Source organism: Rhinoderma darwinii, chromosome 3 (assembly GCF_050947455.1).
Source record: "Rhinoderma darwinii isolate aRhiDar2 chromosome 3, aRhiDar2.hap1, whole genome shotgun sequence".
Taxonomy (NCBI): Eukaryota; Metazoa; Chordata; class Amphibia; order Anura; family Rhinodermatidae; genus Rhinoderma; species Rhinoderma darwinii.
Window position 1 is genome coordinate 384138428 of NC_134689.1, and position 11950 is coordinate 384150377.

Genomic DNA, 11950 nt, shown 5'->3' on the forward strand with positions numbered 1-11950 from the left:
TTAAGGGCTTATTCAGACAAACGTATAATACGTCCGTGCAACGCGCATGATTTTCACGCGCCTCGCACGAACCTATGTTAGTCAATGGGGCCATTCAGACTGTCCGTGATTTTCACGCAGCGTATGTCCGCTGCATAAAGCTCACGCCATGTCCTATATTTGCCCGTTTTTCGTGCATCACGCACCCATTGAAGTCAATGGGTGCGTGAAAACCGCGCACGGCACATGGAAGCACTTCAGTGTGCCGCGAGCGATGCGCGATACAGTAGTCAAAACTATGAATGAAAACAGAAAAACACCACGTGCTTTTCTGTTTACAAACATACAAACAGAGTGTCATAATGATGGCGGCTGCGCGAAAATCATGCAGCAACGCATTATATGCTGCTGACACACGGAGCTGTTATGGACCTTTTGCGCACGCAAAGCGCTGCGGTTTTTGCGCGCGCAAAACGCACACGCTCGTGTCGTGTGAATCAAGCCTTATGCTGTGTGGAAACCTCAAAAGTAAGTAGTATGCTACTTAGTTTTTTTCATTCATGCTAAATATCTGGAACGTCTGCACATATCTGGCTGGCATAACATAAGAAATGCTTATAGGTTGAAGACTGAGGCTTATGAGCTTGGTTTGGGAGGGAACGCTGACATATTAGCCAAAGTTTCTGCACATTTTTCTAAGATAATGTAAGGAATAGTTTGTGGAGCAGTCGATGCCAGAAAAGTCACACAGTGACAGCTATTATATTGTGCAGCAGCGTGGCTAATCCCAGGGGCACATGTATACTCTCTCACACTGTATGTACTGGAATATATATATATATATATATATATATATATACTAATGTCTATCTATCTATCTATCTATCTATCTATCTATCTATCTATCTATCTATCTATCTATCTATCTATCTATCTATCTATCTATCTATCCATCCATCATTACTTTTTCCTGTTTTTCTTCATTTCCCCAAAACAAATTTTGATTTAGCCTGGCTTATATCCCTAGCTACATAAATCTATGACCGGTGGCTATATAACCTTACACCTTTGTACATTCTATATTATATGTATATACCTTACATTAGTACATTAATAATCCTGTCACCAGATGAAGGTTCTGTAGTAAAGTCACGAGGAGCATCTCAATATGAAGTAAATATAAACATGCCTGAGGCGCTCCCTCCGTTCTCCCTCTCCCATACCTTGTTAGTGTCACAGTAATTGTAGCATTGTACACATGCACCAGGAAGCTCAGGATGATCAGAGCTATGTCCAGATCACAGAGGCTGCAACAGAAAACTCATGATTGCCATGTTCATACAGACTGAACAGAGGAAGGAACTTGCTAAACATTTTATCAAAATTAAAGTACCCACAAGCAAATTCTTCTTCTTGGCTATAAGCCTGCCAGCACCCTGTTGTTTTAGTATGTGCAGTGTCCTGATCCGATTTATATATAAAGTAAATTTTTTTGCAAATTGGGAGCATAATTCATAAAGCCGCCCTTGCCCCCATTTAAGCATTTACAGCCCAGGTCCACCCAAAATTTGCTCAATCTCCATATACAATTATTTCCATCCCCATAGGGAGAAGACGTCTGCATATTCCCATGTTCGACATGACCAGAACATGTGTGGACCTCCTGCACCGTCCTCTTAGATCATACATGACCCCCCCAGTGTCTTCCTTTCTGGGTAAATTCTCCTAGCAGCTCTCTTTCTCCTCCCTGGTAGTCTCAGTATCTCATACTGGCTGTCGTTCAGACTGACTCCTGTACGTTCTTAGTAATTTAACCAAAAGCAGATGTGAGAGGCTCCTATGTGGGGACCAAGAAACGGAGAGGTGGGTGTTGGGGCAGTAACCCGTCTCCAGAGTGCCTCATTGCCTGGAGAGAGACAAAGTGTGAGAAAGAAAAAGGGAAGAAGAGAAGAGAGTGCTGTGAAAAAGTGAGGGGTGGGGAAGGGTGAGTGTCAAGAGACAGAGGTGTGTCTGTGATAAGAGGAGGAGAGAGACACAGGCGGGACAGAGAGACAGGTGTGTCCTAAAGTCAGGAAGAACAGATAGAAGTGACAGAAGACTAAAAGAAGCCACAATCGTGAGGTGCAGACGCGTTTTGGTGACCTGAGGGCAAAGAGCCAAGAGAGGAAGCAGCAGAGAAGAGGACTGGCAGAGACGGAAGGGGCATCACTGGCAGAAGAGACGTCTGGTTAACATGTGAGTCTGTCTCTGATATAGACAGCCTAAGGGCAGGGAGAGGGACATAGCAGCACAGAGGAGGGAAAAAAAGGGATAGACAGAGAATACCGAAATAAAGTGCAGAGGGTGGAGGGACGGGTGAGAATATATAGATGCAGCTGCAGAGATAAAGTGCAGATCAAGAAGAACAAGAGTGAGCCAGGCACCACGCGGAAACATGCACCCAGGGCTCATATAGACTAAGAGGAAGCACATGCTGAAACAGACGAAGAAGAGAGAGAGGAAGAATTGTGTCTTGTGTCTCTAAAGTTCTGAATGCTTCTCTTGTTCTAGCACAAGAAGGAAAAGAGACAAGTTGTACAAGATGAGCTGGCTACAAGAAGACTCCGAAGTCTACAAGATGCTGCATGGAAACCAGGAGACCAGGACATCCCCAAGACAATCCAGCAGCTTCAAACTACTGCAGGAGGCCCTGGAGAGCAACCCTGATGGTACCTCTAGGACTGGACTGTGACATGGACTGGACTGTGACATGAAAACTATAGATCTAGATGCTGACGCTACTAGGACCAGATATTAACTTCTCAGACTATTTCTGACATTGACGCCCATTTTCTTCTTGAACGGACATTGATGCCAGCTACTGCTACCAGTCAGCTATGTTACAGATATTTCCACCACTACTTGGACTATCACTAACAATGATACAGCCAGTAACACCACTAGTCCTACCACATATTTACTCCTATAAAACCAACCATCATGTAACTGCTAGTACCAGGCAACGTAGTCACTAGAGCCACTGGCAGAGAACGCCACCACATCTAATCACGTAATTGCTACCTACAATCACGACAAAACTAGCCATGCAACTGATACTTCTGGGCACTACCACCACAAAGACAGACACGTAACTGATACTGACAGACACTGCCGCCACTAGGTCTGCTAAATAATATTTCTAACTAACTGGCACTGCTACCACTAGATGTAGCATGACCGGCAATGCCACCTGTAAGCGATAGAGACTCTATAACCACAAGGCTTGCTACGTAAAAGCTACTCAGACACTGCCACCACATAGCCAACCACCTGACACAGATGCCAGCAGGCACTGCCACATCTTATAGAGACACTTCTTCCTACATGATCATTATTCCAATAGTCACTGACCTTGGTTCCAACAGACACTGCATTATTAGGGTTTTGGGTGGCACTGCTATTAACTGATGCCAGTAGACACTATATAGATTTCCTCAAGCTATCCTCCCCAACACTAGGACTGTTAAAAGACATGAAGAGACACAGGGCCAACCTTTGGGGTGTGTGAAATGTGCATACGCCATGGGCGCATCACCTGTCATTACTGAAAGGGGCACCAGTTGGCTCTGATGGTCTGGGCACCTGGGGCTTGTATCCTTGTTACCTGCACAAGATTCAGCTACATTCCCTAGTTTGCTGATTAGGCAGTTATTTATGCAATGTATGATTGTATTATTTGGGCACTATTTGGACGTCAATAGAAGGTAATGCACAGGGCACCAGCCAACCTAAACGCTGGCATTAAATGAACAACCACTGGCAAAGACACTAACGTCAAGAGATCACTGAGTTAACAGATCAATGTTACGCCAAAATTCCTCCTAGACACAATTATCAGCTGCGTCTTCCAATTCTGATTTGGGCACAGACGCAAAAACCATACATGGCAGTGGTTGATATACTGTTATTGACACCGACGGCAAGTAGGACAGCATGCTGGTATTAGTAAAATCACCACATGTGCTCTTCAATCATTGGGATCGCTGCATATTTGCAGACTCCGACAGCTCGGGGTCAGACAGGAGACACAGCTTGGCATTGGCAATGTTAATATTGGGACTGGAACAATTGCTGAGATATTTCTAGATCAGGGTTGAATGAAAATAGACATACAAGGCAGTAAATCCACAACCGCACTCCTGGGGCTTCCCTGTTAATCCAGTTCATTTTTGGGTTGTGATGTCACACTATGATTAACTATCATTGACACATAAGACACAGGCATTTAGTGCGGACACGTGCTGGAACTGGTTGACCAACCTAAAAATAACAGGGTTCCTAGCTCCAAACCAGCGTCATGTAGAAGAACGACAACCTTTCTATCAGATTGACCTGCAGTGTTGTATGATTACAGCAAATTGATCTGCTTGATTTGCCAACATATAGAATAAAATGGGAAAATCTATATGCCAATTGTTTTGCCAAAAGCAAACTGCAGGAGACAGAGCCAATTAAGTTGTAAAAGTAAAAAAAAAGTCTACATGTTTCACCAGAAACAACGTAATTCATGTTTATGGGTTGTGTCTAGTATTGCAGCTCAGACTCATTGAAGTGAATGAGTCTGAGCAGAAATACTAGATATAGTCCATGACAAGAGTGGCGCTGTTTCTGGAAAACATGTAGAGCCTTTTTTCTTATCTCATAAAATCCCTTTAAATTCAATGAATACATTTTCTTATCTCTACACATTATCCATAGAATTAGCCATGGACTCAGATGTTTTTTGTTCTTACAGGTATTTCCACAGCTCTGCCCAGCAGATTGTCACCTAATGTTCAGAAACCTGTCAGCAGCATCCAGAAACCTATTAGTAATACTGTGACTTCTCCACTGCGGTTGTGCGAAAAGTGCAACAAAAGCATCCAGTAAGTGAGAAAAACTATACTATCTATATATCTGGTCTAATGGGGGAATGTCAGACCCCATTGGGCTTTCACTTTTTGGGGATGAAATGGATTAGCCATATTTTTGGCCACATTTTTTTTTGGTTTCCCCCCATGATAGGTGGCACCAGAGATGTCTAGCAGTAATTTTAAGCTGAACATGAATATTTACAGAGGGATCAGGGAGATAATTGATGGCCATAAAAGGCAGGCTTTACTTTTACAACAGTGTACAATAGAGGTAACAGTGTGCCAGATAACTGCAGTGAAAGTGATAATGTATAGGAATTACTTTGACCTGTTTTGGGTGTGCAAGGTCAATACATACCGTGAGGGTACGTCATATGTCACTTGTGCACGGCACTCCCATTTTTCTCTGAGAATTTAATACCATAATGGGTCATAATGACAGGCTCGCCGTACTCTGTGTACCTGTAGCATGTGTCACCATTAATAGCATTCCACAAGCCGTACCTATGACTGATCTGTATTCCTCTTATTATGGTAGTATGGGCTGATGGTGAAATGTACAGTATATTTATGATGCCCTCAGCCTTACATTGACCGGTGGATGGGAATGCATCTGCACCAACATTTCCTACCACTACTTTTAGGCCTCATGCACATTTCCATCATCGTTTTATCGACCGTTTTTGACGCATCCGTGTGTCCGTTTTTGTTTCCGTGTGGTTTCCATGTGCACTCCGTTTCCATTCCGTGTTTCCTCTTTACACGGACGTTGTGCTTCCGTTTTTCCGTTTAAAAAACGGAAGGTAAACTACATTTGAACTTGTCACATGTCCCAGGAAACACCCATAGAAAGGTTACAAGAAGTTTTTGGTGCTGTTTTCTGTAGCTTTCAGAGCATAGAGAACAGTTTGAGATGACTCTGCTTGGCTTGCTTTGTTTTTTTTGGATTTTTGGAGTGAAATGTGTGCACTTACTTACTTATTTTGTGACGCTGGGCACTAGTTCCCTGCTGCCATCTGTGCATCAAAAGCTCCTTGGCAAGTTCCTCCCACACGGCGTCCTTTTTATAGCGGTCGTGGTAGCATTCTGCCCGCGTATCCCACAGTTCTGGGTGATCATGCACCAATGCTATGAGTCTCTCCACATCCATCTTCAGGAATGAATATGTACTGTAGTCTGTGAACTTTGGCTCACCCAGCCATTGCTATGGCAACGGATCCATCAAAAACTGACGGCACACGGAAGCCTTCCGTGTGCCATCCGTTTTTTTGACTGACCCATTGACTCTTTATGGGCCACACGGTCACTGAATCACTGACCAAAGTAGGACATGCTCTACTTTTTACGGAACGGAACAACGGATCCGTTTAAATAACTGAAGTGTGCATGGGCCCATTGAAATGAATGGGTTCAGGGTGCTATCAGTGAAAGCGCCCTGAAGGAAAAGACTGAAGTGGGCATGAAGCCTACTTTGGTCAGTGATTCAGTGACCGTGTGGCCCATAGAGGTCAATGGGTCAGTCAAAAAGGCTTCCGTGTGCTGTCAGTTTTTTGATGGATCCGTTGCCATAGCAACGGCTTGGTGAGCCAAAGTTCACAGACTCACAGACTACAGTACATATTCATTCCTGAAGATGGATGTGGAGAGACTCATAGCATTGGTGCATGATCACCCAGAACTGTGGGATACGCGGGCAGAATGCTACCACGACCGCTATAAAAAGGACGCCGTGTGGGAGGAACTTGCCAAGGAGCTTTTGACGCACAGATGACAGCAGGGAACTAGTGCCCAGCGTCACAAAATAAGTAAGTAACTGCACACATTTCACTCCAAAACACCAAAAAAACAAAAGCAAGCCAAGCAGAGTAATCTCAAACTGTTCTCTATGCTCTGAAAGCTACAGAAAACAGCACCAAAAACTTCTTGCAACCTTTCTATGGGTGTTTCCTGGGACATGTGACAAGTTCAAATGTAGTTTACCTTCCGTTTTTTAAACGGAAAAACGGAAGCCAAACAGAAGCACAACGTCCGTGTAAAATGGAAAAGGAGTGCACACGGAAACAAAAACGGACACACGGATCAGTCAAATACGGCCGATAAAACGGTGATAGAAGTGTGCATGAGGCCTTAGGCTGGCATTATGGTGGCTTTCTATGGCGACTGGTAGCATATATTGGTAGCATATATGGTAGACATTGCACTTCTAAACAAGCAGTCTTTAAGATAGGTAAAGGTGTAAATATATATACCTGCCCTTGAATGCACCTTTTATATATGATTTGCATGCCCTTAAGCGGCTGCTTATATAATAGGGGAGTAGATAAACACAGGGGCAAAATGAGGCCTGATCATAGAAGTATCTGTACAAGACTTGGAATACTATCTATCATATTTGATAGGTAGTAGTTGCGCTTTTCCTGCCATTACGCTTCCCACACTCAGCTTTCTGATACTCCTGAATGGTACATCTTCCCACCTATGCAGTAATAAAGGAGTGGGCATGCATAGTTTTAAGAGGCTGGGAAAGGTCGGTGACAACCCCTGAGGTAACTTTAATGGTGTTCATATAGGGTAATTTCCTAGAGAACATATTTCTGAAGGGGGAAAAGCCCTTTAGGTTCTGCATGCAGAATATTTTTATAGGTCAATACGTGTTTTTCTGTCTTATGATTTTGTAGTTATGCAGAATCCATTGTTGTTGTTGTTTTTTTTTTATTAACCACGGTTATGTCCTTTTTCTTTCTATCAGTGATATAGCAGTGCGGATCTCAGAGGGCCGTCACCGTCATCCAGCATGCTACGTGTGTTCAGACTGTGGCCTCAATCTACGCATGAGAGGGCATTTTTGGGCAGGAGATGTCCTGGTGTGTGAGAAACATGCCCGTGCCAGGCATCACCCAGATTCTCCACGCACATGAACATCGTACGTTAAGACGTGTATCCCTATTTTTCCCATTACCGACCTTTATTCTGGCCGTGTAATAGAAACCGCTATAATATACACCTTGAACCTTTTCCTGCCAATGTCCACAGTTACAGACATGGTAAAGACCCAGTACTATGCCACATATTACAAATAAGTCATATCCTATATAGCTTCCAGGATTGAAGACCGTATATTGGAATCTAGAACTGTTGGCATGTATTGCCCAATCACACATCCATGTGCTTCCAATATTGTGACCTCTAATATGGACATTGTGTGTCCATCATTAAAACTCAACTCTAGTACCTGCATATACAGAGGCGTAGCTTGAAGCTCCTGTGCCCCAATATAAAATCTGTAATAGGGCCCCCCACTTACCATGTGCCATATATAATACCGGTGCCTGCTTTTGGGCGCCCTCATGCATCAGGTCCCAGTGGCGATTGCTACCTCTGCATCCCCACTAGCTACCCATAATGTAATTAGTATTATATACCTCTGCAGAATTTGTTTACTTTGCTTCTCGCACCCACCTCCCCACAACCCAGCTTATTCTTCAGGGTGTATTAGTATAGGTTGCCTAGCAGCTACATCTGTGAGAACACCATTCTATACCATTTAGTTACATGTACAGAACTGGTGGTAGGAAATTCTCTCTGCTATACAATTGACTGCCTCACCATGCTACACAGACTTGTTTTAGGTTCTTCCCACTCAGGCAATAGGAAGCATGAGAATACTGGCAAGATAAACATCAAAGCCTTTTAAAGAAATACATACAAAGTCTTCCATCAAATGGGACACGTGATGCCGAATACCTGTATATAATCACTGAATGTTGATGTGGTCACAACTGAATCATTATAACTAATATTAATTCTGTGTAAAAATAATGGTATAATATACAGTAATATGTCATCATGTACAATTTATTGTATTATCTATGTAAGTGCTACATATTATCCGGCCTAGTTTCCATAGCAATTTCAGTGCTGCTTCTATACAAGAGGCTGCTCATACGAACCCCACAGATGCTGATGTTGTGTTAGAACCTCACGCCTCTTTTTCCGTTTTGTGACATTGTGACCCTTACTGTTTAGAAGTTGGCGTCCATCTTTTTCATTCCCCACGAGTGCCTTTTCGTGTTAATATTTGATATTCTATTAAAGTATTAATGTATTAAAGAAGATCTATAATGTATATGTGTATTTTTTTAATTAAATATTTATTGATTTTCTTAAAATAATTAGTATAAATTAAAACTTGTAGTTGGTTAGGCACAATGCCAGTGCTTGTCATGTCTAACCAATAGGAGTTTAGAGGGGTTTGCTTAAATGTCAGACAGGTGAAAAGGGGGTGCAAATTTGTGAAAGCCTTTGGAAGGAACTAACAGGGGTGTAGCTGGGGAGGGCCTGGTGGGGCATTTGCCCCAGGTGCTGGTTGCTGGGTTCTTTGCCTTGATCGTGGTATTTAGATGCATAGCTAGGACAGCAAACTGGATCTTTACCCCAGGAGAAACTAAGCGTAGCTATGAGTCTGGGAACTACGCTACCACACTATTCATGGTGTCTCAGTTTAATACAAACAACAATGGGCTATGCTGGAGAGGATGTGGGATAGTAGGTGATATGATGCATACCTGGTGGGGGTGTGAAAAATTGAGGATATTTTGGTCCGAAGTCTCTACTCTAATTAATGAAATTATCAGAGAGAGTAAAGGCATTCTTACAATAGAATTGGCCCTATTAAATATGAGAGTGAACTTAATTGCTAAAGAAAATAAATGGGTCTGTTGCAGAATTTTAGATGCAGCACATAATATAATTGGAAAACTGATAACATTCCTTACATTGCTGTAGTAATAAATAAAGTAAATATATATTTCCAATATGAAAAAGTTCTAGGTTTAGATTGGGAGGCAGGAAAGTATTTAATCCAGGAAAGATGGACGCCTTTTTTCTTTCTTACGCTTTTTGGATGTATAGAGTTTTGTTTGTCAACTGAACTGTATTCCATAAGAAAACTTCTAATTGAGATTATTGAATCATGGTATCTCCTTCCAGAGACATTAATAGTGACACAGTAATACCCTCAGAATGATGGATTAACTGCTTGAAGTCAAGATTTTCAGCTCCGACAAGCCCTGAGCTGTAATATTACTTAATTGACTCACAAGGATTAAGGACCCTACATTAGTTAATAAAATGATTTTTTATTTTAGAGAATTCCCACTAAAGAACTTTGTCTGTCACACCAGAATTGTCTCCTAAACAATACATTAACTTTCTCCTAGACAATAATTATAGATGGAAAATTAGTTTTTTCCCTGGCATAGCCTGGAACAGTAATAGGGTCCACTCCTACTCCATTTCATCTCAGTGGTATAGTTATGATATTGACAAAATGTAATGGTAGCTCAGGAAGATGTTTTTTTCTGTATGTTCCAAAAAGCATAGAGAAAAGTATTTTATGTATCATTAAATTGGATTTGGCAAGCTTAATATGATGCCCTATGTAAGAGCAGCATATTACAACTACAGGTCCGTACCATACTTCTAGTAGCCAACATGGCATAAAAAAAGTTGTGCAGTTTATGCAGGAGCGCTGAAAGAATATGAGTCTGGCGTATTCATGAGGGGAGGCACCCTCTCGGCCCTCACTGCAGTCACTGAAAGAATGCAGTATACATAGAAGCATGTCAATCACAGTCCTGAAGGGTGGAGGAGCGCTCCCCCTCATAAATATGCCGGACTCTTTCAGTGCCCCTATTAGCAAAACAGCACATTTTTTTGTGTCCTTTTGGCTACTAAGAGTATAGACTGGTGTAATGGTCTAGTGTGAGGACCCATGATTGTCTAGATAGTGGTTAGTTAGAACAAACATTATTCCTGATACTAGCCATACTTAAAACAGCCAGGCTTTAATACAAAATCTGTGACAGGGTCCCCCGAGTATTGTGCCATTTATAATTTTGGTGTCTTCTCATGCGGCAAAGGGACCTTTTGCTCCAGTCAGGCACCTGGACCCGGGTGTGACTGCTACATCTGCACACCCTACAGATAATCTCTAAATCTGTGTCTTTGAATTCATTAATACCTACCGATTTGATAGGCCCTCCTTTATTGGTTCAGCTGAAAATATGTCTGTCTTTACTGAAAAAAGGTCACTTATGCACCTTAAGACAATTAGATCTTCAGTAGTGCTTAAAGTTTAGATTCATGCCAACAGATTACCGATGATCAGTGACGTGAATGGAGCTGAGCTGCAGTACCAGACACAGCTGCCAGTACTGACAAGACACTATGCCTGTATAAACAATGAAGGGGCTACGGAGCCCGCTGTAGTGCTGTGGCCCCTTTGTTCTGCTAATCAGTGGGGTCCCAGGGGTTGGACCTCCACCAATTAACCAGTAGTACCCTATCCTAAGGATAGGCCATCAATTTTTTAATCCCAGAAAAGCCCTTTAACCCCTTGACATAGAGTGATGGTGGGCCATTCTTCTAATAACAAGGATCAGTGGCTATTTTTAAATAAAATATATAATCCATGGTCTAATAGAGGTCGGAGGACGCCAGCCTGACCTTCCATCGAAGGCAGTGCAATGACGTCCCTGCATTGCGTTATTCGCATCGGGCAGCAGACAGAAGACCCTGCTGCTCGTAGTGGGGTTGGTTTTAGGCAAATTTCTGATTTTTTTTGTTTTTTTTCATTGGAGTGAAGGGGGCACTAATAATGGGAGAGGTGGACCTAACTATTACATAGGGTGATAGATAAAGAAAAAAGGACACGGCGCCAGAAGAGCTTTGTTTTTCCAGGGAAACAAAATATGTGCTTCTTTTTCCAAATTGCAAATACTGGCAGGTAAATGCAAAGAGGTGCAAGCTGCTGCCGATCCCCAAACGCAAACACCTAAAGGAGTTGCCTTGATGAAAATTGTAAAGAAAATAAAATAAAAAGGAGGGATACTGTAGGCGCTGCTTGCTTGATAAAAGTTGGTTTATTGCATAAAGCAAGGTAAACAGATTGCTACGCGTTTCAACGCCGGACTGGCGTCTTCCTCAGGGCCGAGAGGGTGCCTCCCCTCATGAATACGCCAGACTCATATTCTTTCAGCGCTCCTGCATAAACTGCACAACTTTTTTTATGCCATGTT

The 11950-nt window shown here is 42.5% G+C and overlaps 1 protein-coding gene across 1 annotated transcript; it reads left to right on the forward strand.

Moving 5' to 3' along the window:
- The first annotated feature begins 2038 nt into the window (after positions 1–2038).
- Positions 2039–8986, forward strand: PDLIM2 (PDZ and LIM domain 2). The gene is made up of 4 exons (XM_075855419.1): positions 2039–2214; positions 2530–2687; positions 4754–4883; positions 7621–8986. The coding sequence occupies exons 2-4, from the start codon at positions 2561–2563 to the stop codon at positions 7787–7789; spliced, it is 426 nt and encodes a 141-aa protein (XP_075711534.1). The 5' UTR covers positions 2039–2214; positions 2530–2560; the 3' UTR covers positions 7790–8986.
- Positions 8987–11950: the final 2964 nt, after the last annotated feature.